This window comes from Hermetia illucens, chromosome 4, assembly GCF_905115235.1.
Source record: "Hermetia illucens chromosome 4, iHerIll2.2.curated.20191125, whole genome shotgun sequence".
Lineage (NCBI taxonomy): Eukaryota > Metazoa > Arthropoda > Insecta > Diptera > Stratiomyidae > Hermetia > Hermetia illucens.
In genome coordinates, this window is record NC_051852.1 from 90,116,500 (window position 1) to 90,137,139 (window position 20,640).

The 20,640-nt window shown below is 41.0% G+C and overlaps 2 protein-coding genes across 3 annotated transcripts; both read right to left on the bottom strand.

Annotated features, from left to right (window-relative positions):
- Nucleotides 1–7,670: 7,670 nt before the first annotated feature.
- LOC119654269 (longitudinals lacking protein-like) lies at nt 7,671–20,579 on the bottom strand. 2 transcript variants are annotated; one of them, XM_038059538.1, is made up of 4 exons: nt 20,404–20,579; nt 19,597–19,785; nt 9,264–9,350; nt 7,671–9,202 (listed from the first exon to the last, which is right to left on the bottom strand). In XM_038059538.1, exons 2-4 carry the CDS (start codon nt 19,693–19,695, stop codon nt 9,008–9,010), a joined length of 381 nt encoding a protein of 126 aa, XP_037915466.1. In that variant the 5' UTR covers nt 19,696–19,785; nt 20,404–20,579; the 3' UTR covers nt 7,671–9,007. The 2 variants fall into 2 exon arrangements, with proteins under 2 accessions (XP_037915466.1, XP_037915465.1); XM_038059537.1 differs by lacking the exon at nt 20,404–20,579 and adding an exon at nt 19,895–20,380.
- LOC119654270 lies at nt 17,616–19,588 on the bottom strand. Its single transcript, XM_038059540.1, has 2 exons — nt 18,699–19,588; nt 17,616–18,643 (listed from the first exon to the last, which is right to left on the bottom strand). Exons 1-2 carry the CDS (start codon nt 18,773–18,775, stop codon nt 18,364–18,366), a joined length of 357 nt encoding a protein of 118 aa, XP_037915468.1. The 5' UTR covers nt 18,776–19,588; the 3' UTR covers nt 17,616–18,363.
- Nucleotides 20,580–20,640: the final 61 nt, after the last annotated feature.

Genomic DNA, 20,640 nt, shown 5'->3' on the forward strand with positions numbered 1-20,640 from the left:
TATTGAATTCAATAGAGGATACCAAAAGCCACATCCACCATGTCATAAAAATATACAGATATGGTGGCATTTAAATGCTCGTGCGCCTTCAGTCTTTAAATTTTACTTGAGTTTCGATTTCCTGCCCCTTTGCTACGAGGAGCCTTGAAGTTGTGTATTTATATGGATTCCTTTCATCTTTGCCTTTATGAATCCCATTTTCGAACGCTCAATTACAACCTGAAAGACCTGATCTTTGTAAATCCATAGCTCTGCTTAAAATGTTTAGTAATGGTGATTGCCATATGACGCTCTTTCGGATAATTTGCGAAATTAAATCACCTCGATGTTAAGATGTTAAGACTGACTTGTATTAACATTTTCTGTGACTTGCGTTGATAATTCTCCTGTACTCTGAGGGTCTGCCGCTGCCTGTAATGGGTTGATGATCCACACTCTCCTTCCTTTTACATAGCCTACAATTTGCGCCATTACGAATTGCTCTGACCTGATATTAGCACGAATAGACTCTATCGCTATATAAAGGCCATAAGCCGACAAATAGCCCAGCCAACTTTCGCCCCAACGCTACCAACGGTTTGAGAGCTGTCTGCACGGGTGCTAGCTGTCTGTGTTCCACCGTGATGTCGTAGCATCTTTATCGCCGGTTTCTGAAGTCTGAAAAGGTTGAATTTTTTATCGAAGGATTCCCGAACTTTCTCTTCCTTGGTAATCTTTTTATAATATATCTTTACTGTCTTTGATGATTTCCGGTCTAGTAGTCGTTCAAGAATTTGTCCGCGGTTATATTGTTGGATCTCTTTAGCTCCAAGATAAAGTCTCTTTTCTTTGATAATCTGATACATCATCATCGTCAACCGCGCAACAACCGGTATCCGGTCTAGCGCTGCCTTAATAAGGAACCCCAGACATCCCGGTTTCGCGCCGAGTTCACCAAATCGATATCCCTAAAAGCTGCCTGGCAAGCGGAACCCATCGTTCCATCTCAGACAGAATCTTCCTCGCCTTTTTTTCTATTATGGATATTGCCCTTATAGACGTTCCGGGTAGGATCATTCTCATCCATTAGAATTAAGTGACCCGCCCATCGCAACCTATTGGACCGGATTTTATCCACAACCAGATGATCATGGTATCGCTCATAGATTTCGTCGTTATGTAGGCTGTGAAATCATCAATCCTCATATGGAAGGCCAAAATTCTTCGAAAGATTCTTCTCTCGAACGCGACCAAGAGTTCGCAATTTTTCTTGCTAAGAACCCAAGTCTCCGAGGAATACATGAGGACTGGCGAGATCATTCTCGTGTAGCGTAAGAGCGTTGACCTAATGTGAGACGTTTCGAGCGTTGGCTGCCAACAACCGTGTGCGGATTGCGTCGTCGTAGCTGCTACCGTTCGTAATTTTCGGCCCTAGATAGGAGAAGTTCTCAGCGGTCTCAAAATTATTATAATCAATTTTCAATTTCAATAAAAGACGACTCGGGATTTTATTCACATTCTTCATTTATCTTCCTATTTAACATCTTATTCTCTTTCACATAAGCGTTGTGTCCGACCACGTTGGTTGTGTCCGATTGACCGCTCTTCTCCCAAACATATCTGTTGCCTTTCATTCCTTTTTGTTTGCTCCCAATCCTATACATGAAAACCAAACATTTTAGTTTATGGTAAGCAAGACAACAGTAATTATCAACACATATTTGCTGACATAGTTGTTCAACAAATGTGTGCAGGCATTCTTAAATATTGCTCAGCAATTTACACATTCGTAAGTTAATGTACTCATTTAGTACAATGCGCATATGCTGGCACAGTTGCGCAAAAGATGCTGAGTCCCTTTATTATAGTCTTCAATCTTTATTATTCTCGTTTGACCTGTGCGATTTGATGTTGTTCGTTTTTGGTGTTTACGTTACCCCCATATATTTCGTCTTGCCTTCATTGATGTACAACCCGAAATCTCGCGACGCCTGCTCGATCTGAATGAAGGCAGTTTGTATATCTTGGATCAGTCTTCCCATGATGTCGATATTGTCAGCATAGGCCAGTAATGGGGTGGACTTAAAGAGGATGTACCCCTCGCATTTACTCCAGCATCGTGGATCACTTTTTCCAGGGCCAGGTTAAAGAGGACGCATGATATGGTACCCCCTTGTCTTAGACCTTGAACATAAGCTGATGAATCGCTTGGTGTAATTGGTCGCCTTCGTATTTAACCAAATTGGCCTTAATCCCATCGGCTCCTGGCGACTTATGATTTTTACGCCGGTTAATTGTACGGACGGGTTTTTCTATACTTGGTGGTGGCAGCATTTGTCCGCCGTCTTCAGTTGGCGGAACCTCCAATTCGCCGATGTTCTGGTTGTTTAACAGTTCTTCAAAATACTGAACCCATCGCTTCAATATGCCCATTTTGTCGGAAATCAGATTCTCCTCATTGTCTCGGCAGGATGGGCACTGCGGTGTATAAGACTTCATCCTGCTGACTTGTTGGTCAAACTTCCGCGCTTGGTGCGGTTGCTTCTTGTGACTATGCTGCTGATGCCTTTAGTGTTCACTCTCACCTGATTTTCAGAGGGGATTCAAGGTGTTGTTGTTATTCGAGCCATGAGCACCAAGCCAACGAGATAGTGATCCGAGTCTATATTGGCCCCCCTATATGTTCTGAAATTCATCAACGCTGAAAGGCAGCGTTCGATCAATACATGGTTAATTTGATTGAAAGTGGCCCCATCTGGAGAGGCCCACATTTGTTTGTCAACTGCTTTCCGAGCAAATCAGGTAATTCCAACAACCATTTCGTGTGACACTTCCAATTGAATAATCCATTGATCATCATTGGTATCCTTATGTAAGCTATGGGAGCCTGAATACAGGTTCCGTCCCTTCTCCGACTCTGGAGTCTTCTCCGTGCGGGCGTGAGGGGATTTCGGTGGTGTTATAATTCGAGCCCGGAGCACTATGCCAAACAGATAGTAATCCGAGTCTATATTGGCACCCCTATATGTTCTAACTTTCATCACGACTGAGAGGTGGCTGCGTTCAATCAGCACGTGGTGAATTTGGTTGGTCTGGAGAGCGAAAAAACAGAAACCGTCTAGCTATTAGAAATAATTTAAGATCACATTTAGATTCAAGCTTAAGTTAGTTAAATCAAGATATGCTTGCCAAGGATATACTTAAACAGTTAAAAGTATCCTAGAAATCAAATCAATCAAACATAATTGACTTCAACCGCATAAACGAGCAAATGTGTGAGATTCACATCAAAGCTAAAGTGTGGGAAGACTGCTACAAAAAAAAAAAATAAATAATCCATAAAAGGTCCTGGGCATCCCCTGATGACGTTAGATTCAACCAGATACACATGTTATACTCTCATCCAGATAAGATTGCCCTCTGGCATCATTGATGTTAGATTATCTCGAGGAGCGAATTGTGACTCCGATCATGTGTCGTATGTCGAGGGCATATCGAATAAAAGACAGCCCACTCTGTAAATTTCAGATCCAAAACTTACTACGCAATAACCGATGAATCTAGGATTGAAAGGGTAGACTCAAAACTGCAGCAAAAGAAATAATTCGACGTAGAAGAGATAATAAGTTCGATGGGGAATGTCAGGAAGCGGCCGAGGACAAAAATGAAGTGTATATACAAGAAGGAAGAAATTACGGCAACCTTAGACGAGCAGCAAATAAAGTGATAAGACAAAAAAGGAGAGGAGCGAACTGAGGAAAATTGATAACAATTTGAAAGTTACAAAGTAGTGAAAAACCTGGGAAGAGACTACCAGTCACTCTGTTAAAGGAAAGGTGAAACGCTAATAAAAAATTACAAAGAAATACAGGAATGACGCCAATGCTGAATGAAGTATCATAAAACGCCGGGTATTGATGATATCCTAGCGAAACTTATTAAACAAAGCCGCCAATGGACAAGAAGCGCTATCTACAATTTGGCCTGCAACATTTGAAATCAAGAGCGAATGCCGTACTATTGGCCAAAGACTATTATCTGTCATATCATCAAAAAAGAGGACACACAAAATGATTGGCGAGTGCTAATGAGCTAAATGTTCAACTTCTATCAAACCGCTATTAGAAATTTAATATAGATGTCAACCAAATATTTATGGACTTTGAGCAACCATACGCATGGACGGCGTCAGGATGTAAGTAAATTAACCTGAGCAAACAAATACGTGCCTTCACGCTAAAGGTTTGCATCCGCACCGGAAAGAAAGAACTCGCAAGAGCGGAAAAGGCGCATTGATATTTGCGCTTTACAAAAAACCCGATGGTCTAGAAATTAGCTATAAACTTCTCTATTTTGGTAGCCCATACACTCAATACGGCGTTGGCATTGCCATCTCTAAGGGTTTGCTTGATGCCATCAAGGAAATCGAGCGATTTGATGACCGGCTGATGAAGCTCACCAGTATATCAGCTGCTCGCACTATTAGTTTCTTCACCGCATACAGGTCGACTAGATGCTGAAAAAGATGCCTTCTGGCAACTTGTCGATGCATAGGCCTGTAATGCGCCTGCTGACGACTATATCGTCATTGCGGGCGACTTTAATAATCATGTGGTTGAAAAGGCAAAGAACAACAAGCGCTATGGAGAAAAACGGTTCTTAGCGGGCAATGAGGGTGACGAACGTGTAGTTGATTTTGCAAGTACCCACGACCTGGTAATTGTCTCATCTCCGTACATTTTATAGTGGCAACAATAAAATACACATCGACTATATTTTCATAAGAACCCGACATTTTATCACCGCCACTGACTACAAAGTTGTTCCCCGTCACTGACTGCAAAGTTGTTCCATCGCACCTCAACATCGGCCGTTACTTGCTCTCTTGCGAATCCCCGACAAAACAGCATAAGAAATGCACTGGCCACATATTAAATGGTGGCAATTTTGTGAGCAAAAAGAAGAAATCTCACTTATGCGATTACCAACCATTACGAATGTCGAAGAATCGTGATACCAAGTTAAAAACACGATTTACACAGCGGCCTATGCTACCCTCGGTATCTCTAAGCTAGGTAAGGGGTCCATCAACCGAGATACTTGGCTTTGTAATGACGATGTCCAAATAAAGGTCTCGAGTGCTGGCCAACTGGCTACTTTACAAGAAAACTAAACGGGAAACAGAAAGTGATTTTTGTTATCCGAACGATCCATTAGAAAGATCTTTACGATAAACTGAATACTCGGGATATCTGTATCGACTGGTTAAAAGCCGACACCAACGTACACAGTATATCTAACACTACTGTTGCGTTAATGACAACGACGGTACTTCATTTATCGACTGACGAGCCGCGACGCATAGATAACGAGAATATTTCCAGTAGAATTCAACTGGAGAATATGTTCGTCCTCCACCTCCACAAGCAATGCCAATATTTTGAGCAATTCTAGCTGTCAGTACCGCTGACACAGAAACCGAATTATATCGAGGTAAGCAAAAGGGACCTGACAACATCGCAACACTGTGGGTCAGTGAATTCTTCAATCGAGTTATTCAGGAAGGTAGAACACCATGTGAAAGAAAACACCATCGCTCCAATATGGAAAAACGAGGGTGGTTCAGCAGAATGTTCTAATTACCGTCGGATTTTTGAACGCATTCTTGATAACCTTATTCGTGAAATCGTTAAAATAGCCGCGAATGAAGCGGGGTTTGTCAAGAACTGCGGAACTATTTACGCAATACAGGCCACGCGGTTACTCATGGAGAAACACGGTGAGAAGTATTGCCCTCTTTACACTGCATTTTTGGATTTAGAGAAGGAGAGAGCCGGGTGATTTAAATATAATATCTCGACTCGATGAGGATATCCACGATCGATATGGGGGTTGCATAGATCGAAAAATTGCGAGAGAGGCATCTTCGATGGTATGGTCATGTAATTCACACTAACGAGAATTCACTTGCCAAGATTGGTCTGAACAGTCGATGGTAAGCGATCGAGAGACCGGCAGAAACAACGGTGGCTTGATACGCTGGATGGTGATGCAGGTCTTACGACCACATCCAAACCCGGCCTTTGATAAAAAAAAATGCTGCAACCGCTCACAAAGAGCCGACCTTACTTGTGAACGAGACAAAGACTAAAGAAAAAGAAGATCAATGCTATCAATGGGGAACTGCGTTATGAAATTGCTACACGCATTGCGTCACCTGGATGGAGCGGCGTTCCACAACTGGTGTTTTTTTGTGATCGACATATCAACGAACGTTTGAAATCTAAAATTTACCGCAGTGGCGTACGTTCTGTCGCCCTCTATGGTTCTGTGGCAGGCTATAAAAGACAATAAGCGGCGTCTTGCGGTAATAGAGACGAAGATGTTGCTTTGGACTAGTGGTGTTACACGCCTTGATCACATCCGAAATGAGAATGTACGCGATCGGTATTGGGTGGCACAGATCGTAGATAAATTCCGGGAGAGGCGGGACAGAAGCTAAAGAAAAAGAAGCAACCATACGGCAGTATAGACCGGAATAGAGTGTACAAAATAATGCTTGCTTTGGGAATCCTAGCGAAACTCCTCCACCTCACCAGAAAGACTATGATAACTCGATAGCACAATTCAGGATCAACAACAATCTGATGAATGCATTCCAGACACGAGGACTTTGTACCCCCTTCTTGTACTTGGAATAACAGTTTTGTGATCGCAGAATTTGCATAGGGACTTCTAAGTTTTTGGAACTAAAATGGTTTCACGTTTCTAGGTCTTTAAAAATATTCATTTCCTTTTGTCGTTGGGAGAAAAGCGTCAGTTGCTGACTTCAAATTACTTCTATTCGAGTCAACCTGGAACGTTTCCGTAAGTGTTTAAAACACTGTTTTCAAAATTATCTAATATTATTTTATTACTTTTTAAGACATGGTATCATCGTTCAATCTATTTATATAATGTATATATACTTTTGCATTTTCTTATTATTTAATAACAAAAAAAGATACATATATGTGAAAGAAATGTAAAGGCGATTAGGTTTCAAGGGTTTTAAAATATCAAGTTTACTTAAATAGTAATATGAATAAATCATGAGGAAAAAATATGTAAAATTACAGAATGAAAACAATACAATATTTGATTATTCTTAACTACAATTGCCCAAAAAATAGGAAATAGATTGAGAATTATGCGACCCTATCTTGCGTCATCATCATATAGGTAATACCAAACTTAAGGTTTCTCTACTATATTTATATATATTGAGTTAGGTTTTGCCTTGCCTTAGTTTGTTTTTCTTTATAATTTCATATAATTGGTAACATCCGCTCATCTAGTATTTTCTCGTTCGAATTAATATTGTTAGTCAATTTCGCTTCGCGGCATTCGTTTCCAACAGTGCTGTTTCTCTCATTGTTATTCTTCGAAACTCATAATTCCTTATGTTTTGATGCCGTAGAACGACAGGAGATAAATGAAATGGGAATGGAAAATCAACCCAACTGATTTCGAAGAGCCTCATTCTGCTGCCTCAAAGTTGTTAAAGTGAATAGCAAATCTTGATAACTTTTGATCCTAATCGTCAACTTTTCCAGCCTAAAAATCTAAAGTAAAACTAACTCTCATTGCAACCATGTTTAAGATTACCCACAAAACTCACCAATTACATTTACAATTTTTATTTATATCAATTTTGTATTCAATTTTGCACCGGTTTTTTTTTGTGTGCAGTCAAGATTTGAAGCCGTACGCAGGCAATTGTGTATCATGATATCTGTGACTGATTTAGAGACTAGCAAACTAAAAGTCTATCTGAATTGGATTACAAAAATTTCTCTCCCTATCATAACAAGCGGCTTTTCTCATGGCAAAGCCATGGGCGGCCAAAAAGATTATTCTATGATGTCGCATAAAATGGAGCCGCTTCCTTGCTAGCAATAGTACGTATTCATAAGTTTATTCTGCTTAATATTTGCACCAAATTAATTTACTCAGACTTTTTAATCGAGTTACAATTACTTTCAACTGTATCATCGTTGTTCGGGAAAGACCTAAAAAATAAAACATCTCCGAAAATTTCTCCATCAAGCCTTTAGAAATCTTTTCTAAACAATTCATCAAAATTAACATTTGACTCGCTATATGGTTACTTATGGGGGCATGTGGAACAGTGCTTCACACAAATAGGTAGTTTAGCTCAAACTAAAATAAAGATCAACAGAATGATATTGCTGCTATTATCTGCAAAACTTGATTTAATTAAACAATGCTGGTTTCAGCCAAGAAAGTACTAGAATTGTGAGAATTTATGTTCATTTGACATATATACCGATGGAAACACATATATGCAGTAATATGGACATTTAAGCTTGCAAATATTTCCTTCATTTATTCAATTTGTTACTATCTCTATAAAAATATACTGTCGTCATTTTTACAAATATGAACATTACAATAGTACAAGGCTCGGAGAAGTAAAAACCATATCTTCTGAAGGTAAATGAATCACAAATTCACTTTTTTCCAAGTACCGTGACATTATAGCATCTAAAATGAAAAGTTCCCTCCGATTATTCTATATTTAGTATGTTTTTCGTGTACCAATCATCTTAATACCATTTAAAAAATCAATACATTTTATGAAAAGTCTACATTATTTGGCTATTATCAGCAGCGCTACTCTTAAATATCTGTTGCTATTCAAACATTCATTCTGTGATATCCGTAATAAACTGTAGCTAGGTCTAACTTCATAAGCCGATCAAAAATAATAAAATGGAAATAGATTTACGGTTCTGCTTAAGTTAGAACAACAGAATAAGAGGCAAAACGTAGTTTTAATCAGAAAACGAAACCGACGAATGCAAACGAGAAGAAGCAATATTGATTTTATTATCATTACTAATGCTGCTTTCGTGATTTTTGTTTCTGTGGCGGTTGATGGTGTTGTTATTGTTGCGGTTTTTGTTGTTGGTGGGTGTGGATATCTATAAAAAATGTTCTGGCGTAGTAATGTTTTATGCCAACATCAACCCTCTCGTTTGATTGAGGTTGGCGTTTCAGCTAGTCCTTTCACTTTTAATCGATCTGCTGTTTTCAAAAATGCTGGTAATTGTTCTTGCGATACATTCACTTCACCAGCGTACATAAATTCTAGAATTGCTTGTAAATGGATGTAGGACACATCTTTTAGGATTATAATTGGGTGCTTTGATGGATTTTCCTAAAGGACGAATAGAACAGCGTCATCGGTCAGAAAACTGTTTTATACAAGGGAAACTTACCTCCAACAATGATTTAAAATATGGACTGCACGCGGATAACACCATTTTATGAGCTTTACATGTTTGTCCTTCGCACGCTAGCGTTACCTGTAAATTGTATTGACCACATTATAGAGATTGAAATGCAGGCGTTTATAATGTTGGAAAATAGTTTACATTGACTTACAATGCTCTTAACTTACAAATTCACTTATGTCGTATATTTTCAGTAATTTATGAATTAGCTTAAAATAAATCAAAGCAGCAGCTCACAGAAGCCGTTTCTGACAGATTAGATTCTTTGGTTTCTGTTCGTTCGTTCAGAAAACCATGACATATTTTGAATTCATCGTGTGCGAAAAATGAAAAGCGGACGTTTTTATCGAAGCAGAAGAATTGACAGCTTCAGTATAGTGTAATTACGGTCATCAAGGTGAAGTGGAGCCACAACACGCGCTTATGTGAGAGATGAATTTTGGAAACATACATTGTAGTTCCTAAATTTTGATTTAAAATCATGCGATCCAGCGCCTTGCTTTCTCGAGATAATATGAAATTCAGAATTTTAAACAAATTGCGCCCCCAGATGCTGAAAGGACAATAGCAACACCACAGATAAAATAATGGGTACAACAAGCTCTTTTGAGATATCTAAGTCGATTGAGCTCAGATCGTAAGGGCTGCGCTTGCCATCTCTAGAACTTCTTTATATATTCCTTATCAGATAAATGTCACACGTATAAAATATCCACAAGATACGGACGCACACCTAAAATTTGTTGGTCTATTTAGGCTTATTGCTTATCAACGAGGTAGCATATTTTTATTTAAATGAATGTAGTCCCGTATTCCGAAAACTTGGGTATAAACGTTTTGTGTTCAAAATTCTTCGTACATTTTTCCATCCGTATATAGCTAGAAATCTAACATATTCTTTCATATTTTTCCAAACTACAAGATATGCGTACATATTACAGACATAGATATTATGCTCACCCAACTCCGCCATGCTATTAACATAGTATGCTGGTCGCAAGCCCAGGTAAAGGTGGATTGTTTGAGGCAACGTACTCTGTACTATCCTCAGTAAAACAAAAATAAAATGCTGAGATCAGGGAAAGATATAAAAAAAGTATAGTTGGAGTTATTCCACTATGCTAAATCCTACCTGATCTCTCTTGGTGACAGGTCCCGCGACAAGCCGATCAAGAAAATGCATACAATGTCGTTACAAACATGATGATCGGATTGAGTCACAAGTCTCGGAGAAATGCTAGGGCGTCCACCTTAGTCGACGCGGCAGGACGGGCCCCGATCCTATCGAGAAATGGCCAAGGGTTTTTGACGCATGGACGGCGTCAGGACGTAAGTAAGTTAGTCCGAACATAACAAATACGTGTCTACACGCTAAATGTTGGCACCCTAATTGGAATGACTGAGAAACTCGCAAGAACCCTTCGGAAAAAGTTGATGGCACTATTCAGTTCTTCACCGCGTACGCACTACAGACAGGTCGACCTGATGCCGAGAAAGATGCCTTCTGGCAACTTCTCGATGAAAAGACTTGTCACGTGCCTGCTGAAGACTAATTTATCATTGCCAGCAACCTTAATGGTCATGTAGGTGAAAAGGCAGACGATAACAGGTGTCATGGGGGAAAGGGGTTCGTAGCGCGCAATGAGGGTGGCGAGCGTATAATTGATTTTGCGGACACCCACGACCTTGTACTTATGAACACATGGTTCATCAAACGATTGTCTCATCTCCCTACATTTTATAGTGGGAACAGTAAAACGCAAATCGACTATATTCTCATTAGACGCCGACATTTTACTTTTGCCACTGATTGCAAAGTCGTTCCCTATGAGACCATCGCACCTCAACATCGGCCGTTGATTGCCGTCCTGCGAATTAAGCCACCGATAAAACACCGTGAGGAACGCAGTGGCCCGCGACGCATTAAATGGTGGTGGCGATTTGGTGAGAAGAAAGAAGAAACGATCTCACTCATACGATTACCGACCATTACGAATGTGGAAGAATCGTGGAACCAAATGAAAGACACGATCCACAAAGCGGCCTTTGCAACCCTCGGGGTCACCAAGCCGGGTAAGAGGTACATCAATCGAGATACTTGGCTTTGGAATGATGATGTTGAAATGAAGGTCCGTGAAAAGAAAGGAATCTACCATAAATTTCTCGACGATAAAACGCTTGCTAATTTTCAAATTTATAAGAATGCCAACCGGGAGGCAAAGAAAGCAGTCGCTGTCACTCAAGCGAACCATCTTTACGATAAACTGGACACTTGGGATGGCGGGAGAGATCTGTATCGACTTTCTAAAAGCCATAACGAACGTTCACAGGATATCGAACAGTTCTGTTGCGTTAATGACAAGAACGGCATTTTGTTTACCAACCGTCGAGCCGCAACGGGTAGATCGCGACAATACTTCGAGTAGATTTCAACTGAAGGATTTGCTCATCCTCCACTTCCGCAATCATTGCCGACATTTGTACCAATTCCACCTGTCAGCGCAACTGAAGTCGAGAAGGCAATAAAACGAATGAAATCGGGGAAAGTCCCAGGAGCTGACGACATCGCATCTGAGCTCTGGAAAGCGAAGAGCTGGGACACAACACTGTGGCTCAGTGAATTTTTTAATCGGATTATTCAGGAAGGAAGAACACTATTTGACTGGCAAGAAAGTATCACTGTTCCAATATGGAAAAAGAAAGGTAGTTCAGCAGAATGTTCAAATTACCGTCCGATCCGGTTACTTTCCCATACCATGAAGATTTTTGAACGCAGTTTTGACAACCGTATTCGCGAAATCGTTGAAATAACCGTGAATCAAGCTGGATTTTTCAAAAACTGCGGAACTACTGACGCAATACACGCTGCGCGGTTACTCATGGAGAAACACCTTGCACATTGCATTTCTGGATCTAGAGAAAACGTTTGGCCGTGTGCCACACGAACTCATCTGGTATGCTTTACGACAACACTTAGTGCCACAAGAACTCGTGCGCTGGGTTAAATTACTCTACCACGATCCGAAAAGTAAAGTCCGAAGTGTGGCGGATGTATCAAAACCGTTTCGTGTCTCTGTTGGTGTTCATCTAGGAAGCGCGCTCTCACCACTTCTCTTTGTGCTTGTTATGGACACTGTCACACGGGACATCCAGGGTCCAGCGCCCTATAGACTGTTTTATGCAAATAATGTTTTTCTAGCATCCCATAGCAAAGATGATCTCGAGCAACTAATCCCAAAATGGAATGATTGCCTCATGCAACACAGTCTCAGATTGAATCTGAATAAAACAGAATTTTTGACGACCAATCCCCATGAAACAGGCACAATCACTGTCAGCGGCAGAACTGCGCGATTTAAATACCTCTGGTCAACGCTATCAGCCAATGGAGAACTGCATTATGAAACAACGGTGGCTTAATACGCTGGATGGGGATTTAAAAGCCTCGAAATTGCACCCAGATCAAGCATTCAATAGAGCCAAACGGCGAAACCGATCACGAGGAGCTGAACTCGCTTGTGAACAGGACAAAGGCTGAAGAAAAAGAAGAAGATATTATGCTCCCCTTGAACAAACTGATTATTACCGAATACTGTACATATTCATGCACGTATATAAATTGATGGTATCCATATTTCCGACTTTGTGCACGAAAACATACATATGCACATATGAAGCATATCTATTGAATACCGCTGGTTTAATATGCAAATATATCTATCCGAATTAGACACTACCCGCAAAGTTCATTAGCACGTATATATACGTACACACATACATTGTTTGTCTGGAGTAATTGATATTGAAATAAAAATGACTAAAAAACTGAAACGAAATGTTTCTCTGCGACCCCCAATTCATATGAGTGCACTTTGTTGTGGTATTGACGAATTGATATGTGATGATGACGGCATATACGTTGCAGAATGGCCGAAATTCACGAAAAACGGAAGTGTCACTCTCTATACCTTTGTTAATAATAGTTCAATTTTCTTCAGACCTGACGAAATTATACCACACCAATGCCAAATTTTGTTCTTTTAGGATGAACTTAATGGGATTACCGGGTAAATTTCTAAAATATCCAAATATACTATTATTAATTTTATTTGTGCAGATATTTTGAGGCTTAGATTTCGTAAAGATGCAATGCACCACTGATTTTTTCAGATAGGTACGTTCTGAAAACGAGACCTGCTTAATTTTTTTGGGGCACAATATATTCAACCAAATATCAGAAACAAGAAACATTTTAGAAAAGTCCTAATTGAGACCTTTACCTTTCTACACCCCTCAGCCTCTACCCAAACCAACACACAATGGCCCCCCACTGGGATTCACAGACCATACCTTCTCACCAAATTTCGTGACAATCCGCTTAGCCGTTTTCGAGTAAATCGAATGAGACAGACAGTCATCGTATCGATAAGGTTTTGCTTTACACAAAACCTTAAAAACAAAACGGCCGAAAAAAATTGCAGGTGTTTGTCGAAGATGATGACAGAATAGCATATAGTATAAAATGCCTGCTGAACCTACACCAAACCAAACCCTATCTCCACCTCCACGTGGCGATCACTGGGAGTTCTTTCTTAATAAAGAACTGCAGGCGGAGCATGAAGGCCAGTCTCCCTCTAATAAAAACGAAACAGATAGCACCAACTGCTCCCTGGTCCTCCAGGGGGGCGGTCGTGATAACCCTATAAGAAAAAGCAAAATTACGGAGCCATCAAAGGAGTTTCGAACTGGACGAACGGATCTCTTCGTGGAACGCGCGCTTCCTGTAGAGAAACGGCGCTGTTATCGGCTTTGAAAAGATAAGCGGACTATGCACTCTGCGTTTGCGAGGCAAATTTCGAAATATAAGCCCCATTAATGTTCACGGCCCTAAAGAGGAGTCTCCAGAGTCGAAGAGGGATACCTTCTACCAGGCAGTAGGACGAACACGCGGAGCCTGCCTCAGGTATGATATCAAAATCATACTTGGCTCCCATATATAAATACAACAATGAAATCGGACTGGTTATTCAATTATCAACCACCGTACGATTGGTATGGCCACAAATATACTTGGCCCCAGTCGCAAAAAAAGTCCTAAGGACTGGTTCGACAATTAATGTTAGCTGGCAACGGAAAGAAAGGATGCTGCATACCCGACAATGACTTATCACGAACTCTGTCGAGTGGAGAAGTAATTTCATGGTAAGAAAAAGGAATCCTAGGAGAAAAACCCTTTAAACTCGGAAAAGTCCGTGCATAATTAAATATGAAGGTGAGTAACTGCATTAAACGGTTAAAATATGGCCATCAGTGGCACCATATTTTCACCAGCTACAAGGCCGCTAATGATAGCATAGCCTGGGTAAAACGGGCAAATTGATAAAACCGATTAGGTTGATCGTGACCAATATACGAAGTCAGATAAAAGTAGCAGACTCTCGACCATTAACCATCAATAACGATCTAAGACAAGGAGATATCCTATCATGCATTCTTTTTAATCTGGCCCTGGAAAGGTGACCTACGATGCTGATGTAAATTCGAGAAGCACCATCCTGTTCATGTCCATCGAACTGCTGGCCTATGCTAGCGATATTGACATTATTTATCCTGATCGAGCAGATGGAGTGAGATTTTGGGCTTAATGAAGCCAAGGGAATTCACTTATCAAGATTTGGCAAAACAAAATGGCGCAATCGATCACGATGAACCGACCCCGCTTGTGAACGGGATAAAAGCTAAAGAAAAAGAAAGATGAATTTATACACAATATTATCATGCTCTGTGCTCGGTGACTGCTTGGAATGGAATAAAAACCAGAGAAACCTTTCTGTCAAACGGGCGCACTTACTGATGGGTTGTATGATGGCATGGAGGTGGCACAGAGGCTGTTTAACGGGCGATAAAGTGGACGCCACGCTCACTCTTTCTCCCAATGACGTCTGCGCTTCTGAAGAAATTCTTCAACTTGCTAAATGGGACCGCTTAGGCTTGCCGCGATATCCACTCTGAGCGAGTGCTCTTCTCGGTCGAAGACCTTATAGGGTCCGCGTCTGGTGGCTGCAGTGGCCTTCAGATGAAATCAGTCATCACCAGAACAGAAGTGAAGATTTTCTAGGAATGTTGACCACTAGCTGCGCATAACGAGATGGCGGCAATTGCCACCCGCAGCAGGGGCAAAAATCCAATTTCTGCAAGGCCTTGTCTCTTATCAAGGACTAGGTCGCTGTGGAGTCATAGGTTCTTTCCGTACACCAGGTTATAGTACTGACAGCGAACTCTCCACGGGCAGCTGTACAGCGGCGAAGCCAAACGAAAGACAATACATGCGATCAGGACTGTTCGGCGCGTGCCATAACAGCGGCCTTCAGCTTCTGAAGCCAACGTCCCAGCATTCCATTGGACTACGGAGTCTATGCAGTTTCCCAATGCCGTTTAAAACGGAGGAGCTTGCCGACTATTACGGCTGGGACACCAAAGCACGAAATCCAGTCCGCAAGCTATTACAGCTGACAGAGAGCCTCAGCACCGAGGTATTACCCAGATCACCATGTAAACCGCAATGGGCAAAAAATGGCGAGATGTATGGTGTGGAAGCGTTTTGTGGATAGTACCTCTAGTATCTACATCAGTATCACTATTCAAAGCTCAGGTTTAATAACTTGGACCTTTCTTTGGCGAAAGTTGTAGACTCTCTACAACTTTCTGCTATTTTTATCTGGCATCGCACATTGGCCAGGGTCAGTCTAGGCATGTCTTATTATTTTATCGGGTGAAGAACTCTCCCATGGCCATGTAAAGCCTTACCTTGCCCTATGCTATCTAGAAGGCATTGAATACGGTGCAATTCGTGATCATCGTTCGATGAAATGCGTTGTAGCTTCATCCAGGAATTTCCGAAACGCCTATATTCCTCTCCTACCGTTCTGCGCCAAGCACTGTTGTTGCAATTGTCGCCCCTGCTTAATGTGCGACCTATCCACTGCTACTCTCACCTTCCGATCACATCGTGAACGGGTGATAGGTCTTTGCGCCGAACCAAGTTCTTGGTTTGAAATAGTATCAGGTCAGCGTACTCCGACGATACGTCGTAGACAAATGTTTCCAAAAATTTGAAGCTTTCAAGTGACAATGGTAGGCGCTTTCTATGTGTTACACCTATTTAGCAACACAGAAAGAACATTAGCCCAGAACAGTCTCAAACTGATCTTTGTGTTAATGGCTCAACCCCACTTGTTGCGCAAAAGATAGGTCATTTTCTCCAATTGTTTTTCAACAAAACTACGAAACCGAATGATCATTATATCGTTTTAAGTTGCTTACATTGAACAATCTTCAGAGTTTTTTATTATTGAAAAATATTATACAGTTATGTATTATTATTATTCTGTTAAGGGAAAGTCGTACCGCGTCCTTAAAGAACTATTGAGCCCCTTTTACTAGTTATAGTGTACCTATTGATCATGATATCTCAAGCAGGCCTATAACCTAATTCCAGATCTTTCAGGTTTGCATCTGGTATTAAGTGTTCTTCCAGATGCCTCGACCTACTTTGCACGATTGCCGGACACTGTCCCAGGGCGTGTATAGAGGTTTCGTCATACTCCTCACAAAACCTGCAGGCAGTGTTCGTAGATATCCCTAGCTTCCCTAGATGATAGTTCAGCCGACAGTGACCAGTGAGAATTCCCACTATGATTCGGAGATTCTTTTTGGTGAGGTTTAAGCAATCCTTTGTGCGCATGGGTTCGTATCCCGCAATAAGCACCCTGGACTGCTCCATCCCTGGTAGGCCCTCCCAGTATAATTCCCTCAACCATTCTTCTTCATTTTTTACAGTCATAGTCATGAAACCGTTTCCACTTCCACAGAAGGGTTCGGTCCGTGTAAAGGCGTCCCTGCTCATTTCTTGGCTAGTTCGTCCGCTGCCTCATTGCCTTCCAACCCAGCATGGCCTGGAACCCAAAGTATACTGTTGGACGAGGCGAGTGTATTCAGTCTCTCAAGGCATTACCACACCAGTTTAGAGTTCACCTGGTTGGACCTAAGTGCCTTGATCGCTGCTTGGCTATCGGTGAGAATAGCTACGTTCTGTCCCCTGTAGTTCGTTTGGAGATTAAAGGAGGTACATTTATCTATGGCATATATTTCCGCCTGGAATATGCTAGTGTACCTGCCCATTGGCTCAAAGTATATTTTCCTTGGAACAATGACCCCAGCACCCGCTCCCTCTACAGTTATGTAACAAATGGCTATAAAAAAAGTGTATTTTTGTTTTGCGATAACCAAAATCGTGACGAACTAGATCATATGAACAAAGAATGTCGATGGGTTCAGTTAAATAACAGAAGAACTAGCATTTAATTGAAGAATTTAAAAAAATATATACAAATTCACAAAATATTGGAAAGTCACTAAAAAACGGTCGTTTTTGGGCTATAAAATTGCCATTTCCTATCGAAAATAAAAATCCAAGGAATAAACTCTGCGTTTTTATTTACTAAATAAGACTGCTAAGTTTCAAAAGATCATTTAGTAATTTCCGAGTAATTCTGGTCACCGGTTTCAAACATAGCAGAAAAATGCGTTTAAAGTTTCAATTTCAGGTAGTTTACGGTACGGATTACGGTACATCTCAGTCAATTTCATTCGAATCGACTTCACATTTCAGCGATGTATTTTCAAATAATTAAACAAGGCGGTGTTGATACATCGACGGATATCCAGTTCCGACGACCTGGGTAACACCGGAGAAAATAACATGTTTGATGGGGGCCTAATGCTCATTGATCTTTTCAAGCGAATTATTCAGTGTTTCTGCTGTACAATAAGCAAGACAGAATGCAGTTTCATCCAGGGCAAAGGAAACTCATCAGGCGCTGCCCCACCTTTGGAAAAACCTGGGAGCAGCGCGACCGAAGTGGTTACACGGTGGTATTTGCTCCCGTTAATTAATTCAAAAACACGTCATGCGTATGAATTATAATGAACACAAATCCGCCATGTAAAATTTTTAGGTCTAAGCCGGCCGATGCTAAAATAAAATTTTGTTTAAGAATCGAGGGATTCTCAAAGCCGCCATCCATTAAATAGCGGACTGGACTAGCACTAGAAATCCCTCGATTCTTAAACAAAATTTTAATTCCAGCAAGATAGCTTTCCCACTGACGAGCGACAGTTGGATCATTGAAGCGGTCGATGTTGGATGTTCACACAAGCGAACGTAAGCGACTATTAGATGGTGATCCCTTTCGAGGCCGAAATCGTACGTCCAGAAGTCTATCGCTTGTCCCAAAGTGATTAATCTGATAGCTGGTACGGTGTCGGTCACTTGACATTCAACTGACCGAATGATAAGTTTTGTGCTAGAACAGAATGTCACTAACGACGAGATAATAGAAGCCGCACAGTTCTACAAACCTCCCACCATTATCGTTACAGTTCCCAAGACCGTGCTTCCCCCTTACATTTCCGAGCAACGTGTTATCAGAGCCCATCTTGACTTTCAGACCACCATGTCATCTTTAGCAAGCCTCCCCTGAACTGCTGGTAATTGCTCGTAGAAAGCATCCTCCTCCATTATATGGGAAGTCTTCGTTGGTGCAGATACAGTGCTCTGCTGCTGTGATGCTCCCTAGAAGGGACCGGAATCTTGCAGTCAGAAACCCGCTCCCAAGTCCCATAGAAACTAATCATACTCCGTTTTCGATAATCAAAATCGTAGCCTCGAGGTCGAATCTCCGAGGCGTTATTGACGTTTCCGTAGTAGTAAAGTTTTGCATTTTGCAGGTTCCTAGCCCACAAACTTCTATGCCTATTTCTCAAATGCAAAGATAATATAATTAAACGGCATTAGATAGCTAGAACTCACTTTACTCAATTTGCCACCAATTGCATGGCATTTACCTTGCACGTAAATTAAAAGTGGTATCTTTAGCTGACAATCAGTCTGGAACGCCTTAAAGGACAATAAAATACGAGTACGTGTAGATCTAGAACAACTTAGAGAAGAAACCAACATCTGTGTTAGAACTGTATCACAAAAATGGGAACATATTTCTGAGGAAATATTGACTTCTGTCCGGGTTGTGATTCATTAGGAGCACTAAGCATGAAAAAAATCAGCAAAGCAGCGCTAGAACCAAGTAGTTGCATTGGTTACGATGATTAAGACCCAGAACAAGTAACATTGCGTTATGTAGGTAAATGTAATAAGAATTAATTCATTTGCAAAAGAGCCCCTTTATAAGTCCAACTTACTTCGAGGGTACTTGGAATAATTAAAATGGTAAAGAAATATTTATATTCAAATACTTACATCTGTGAAACTCTTCTCATCCCGGAGATGCCGGAATGAGGTGACCATATTCGTTTGAAAATCGTTCCACTTTAAGAAGAATTGTTGATCAGCCATCATCGAACCTGTTGTTGCCGACCTCCTATCCAAAATCAACTACTCAGTCTTTTGTCGGTACGGTAAGCTGCACCTTCGTATACGGGCTTTGTCCTGGAAAAGTATTTCGTTAGAACCTTGTGGGAGAAAAGTCAATAGAGGGAATCATTCTCAGAACTGCTTATCACGGAAGCACAGATGGTTTCACACGGCAGTCCTTTACCTATGGTAGTGTTTCAGAATTTGATGGAGAATGTAAAGAATTGCACACTGCCCGCGTACGAGACTGTGGAGGTATATATTTACGTAAGTCGAAAAAAGTTCGTTTTAGACATTCTGACGTGAAAGTACTGAAGTGAAGAAGTCGCTGGGGCGGCAGGTGCAGCAACGTTGTTCGGAATTGTCAAAATGGTGCAAGCAAGCTTGCCTTCTTCGCTGTTTTAATAGTTTTCGAAACCACACAGTTCCTCCGATTCAAAACTAAATTTTGAGGAATATTTATGAGAATACATCTGATGACAAACTCGACAGAGAGCTAAAACATTTCCGGTCCTTTTGTGTACGGAAAAATTACAGCGCTTTCAACGGGACATTCAACGCACACAATCCCCCGAACAAAAGTCATGGACGTAGCCGGGTCAAAAAGAAACCAAAGCAAGTTCACCACGAACTTTCATAAATTACTCCAGAAAATTGATGAGAAAAATATACAAATAACAATCCGCCTTACACCTGTGATTTATTATTCACTTATGAAAACAATTTATGCGCCGATTCTCACAAAAATTGTTTGCTAGTTGACGAGACAATTCCTTGTTTGTGATGAAGTGGAAAAAAAACTTTCGACACAGAGTCAAAAACGAAATAGCAACAAAAATGCAAGGCGAAAAATGCTCCCCCAAAATGAATTGTTCTGAAGTTGGTGATGATTCAAATTCGATGTTTTCTTATGGGAAATAACAATGGAGG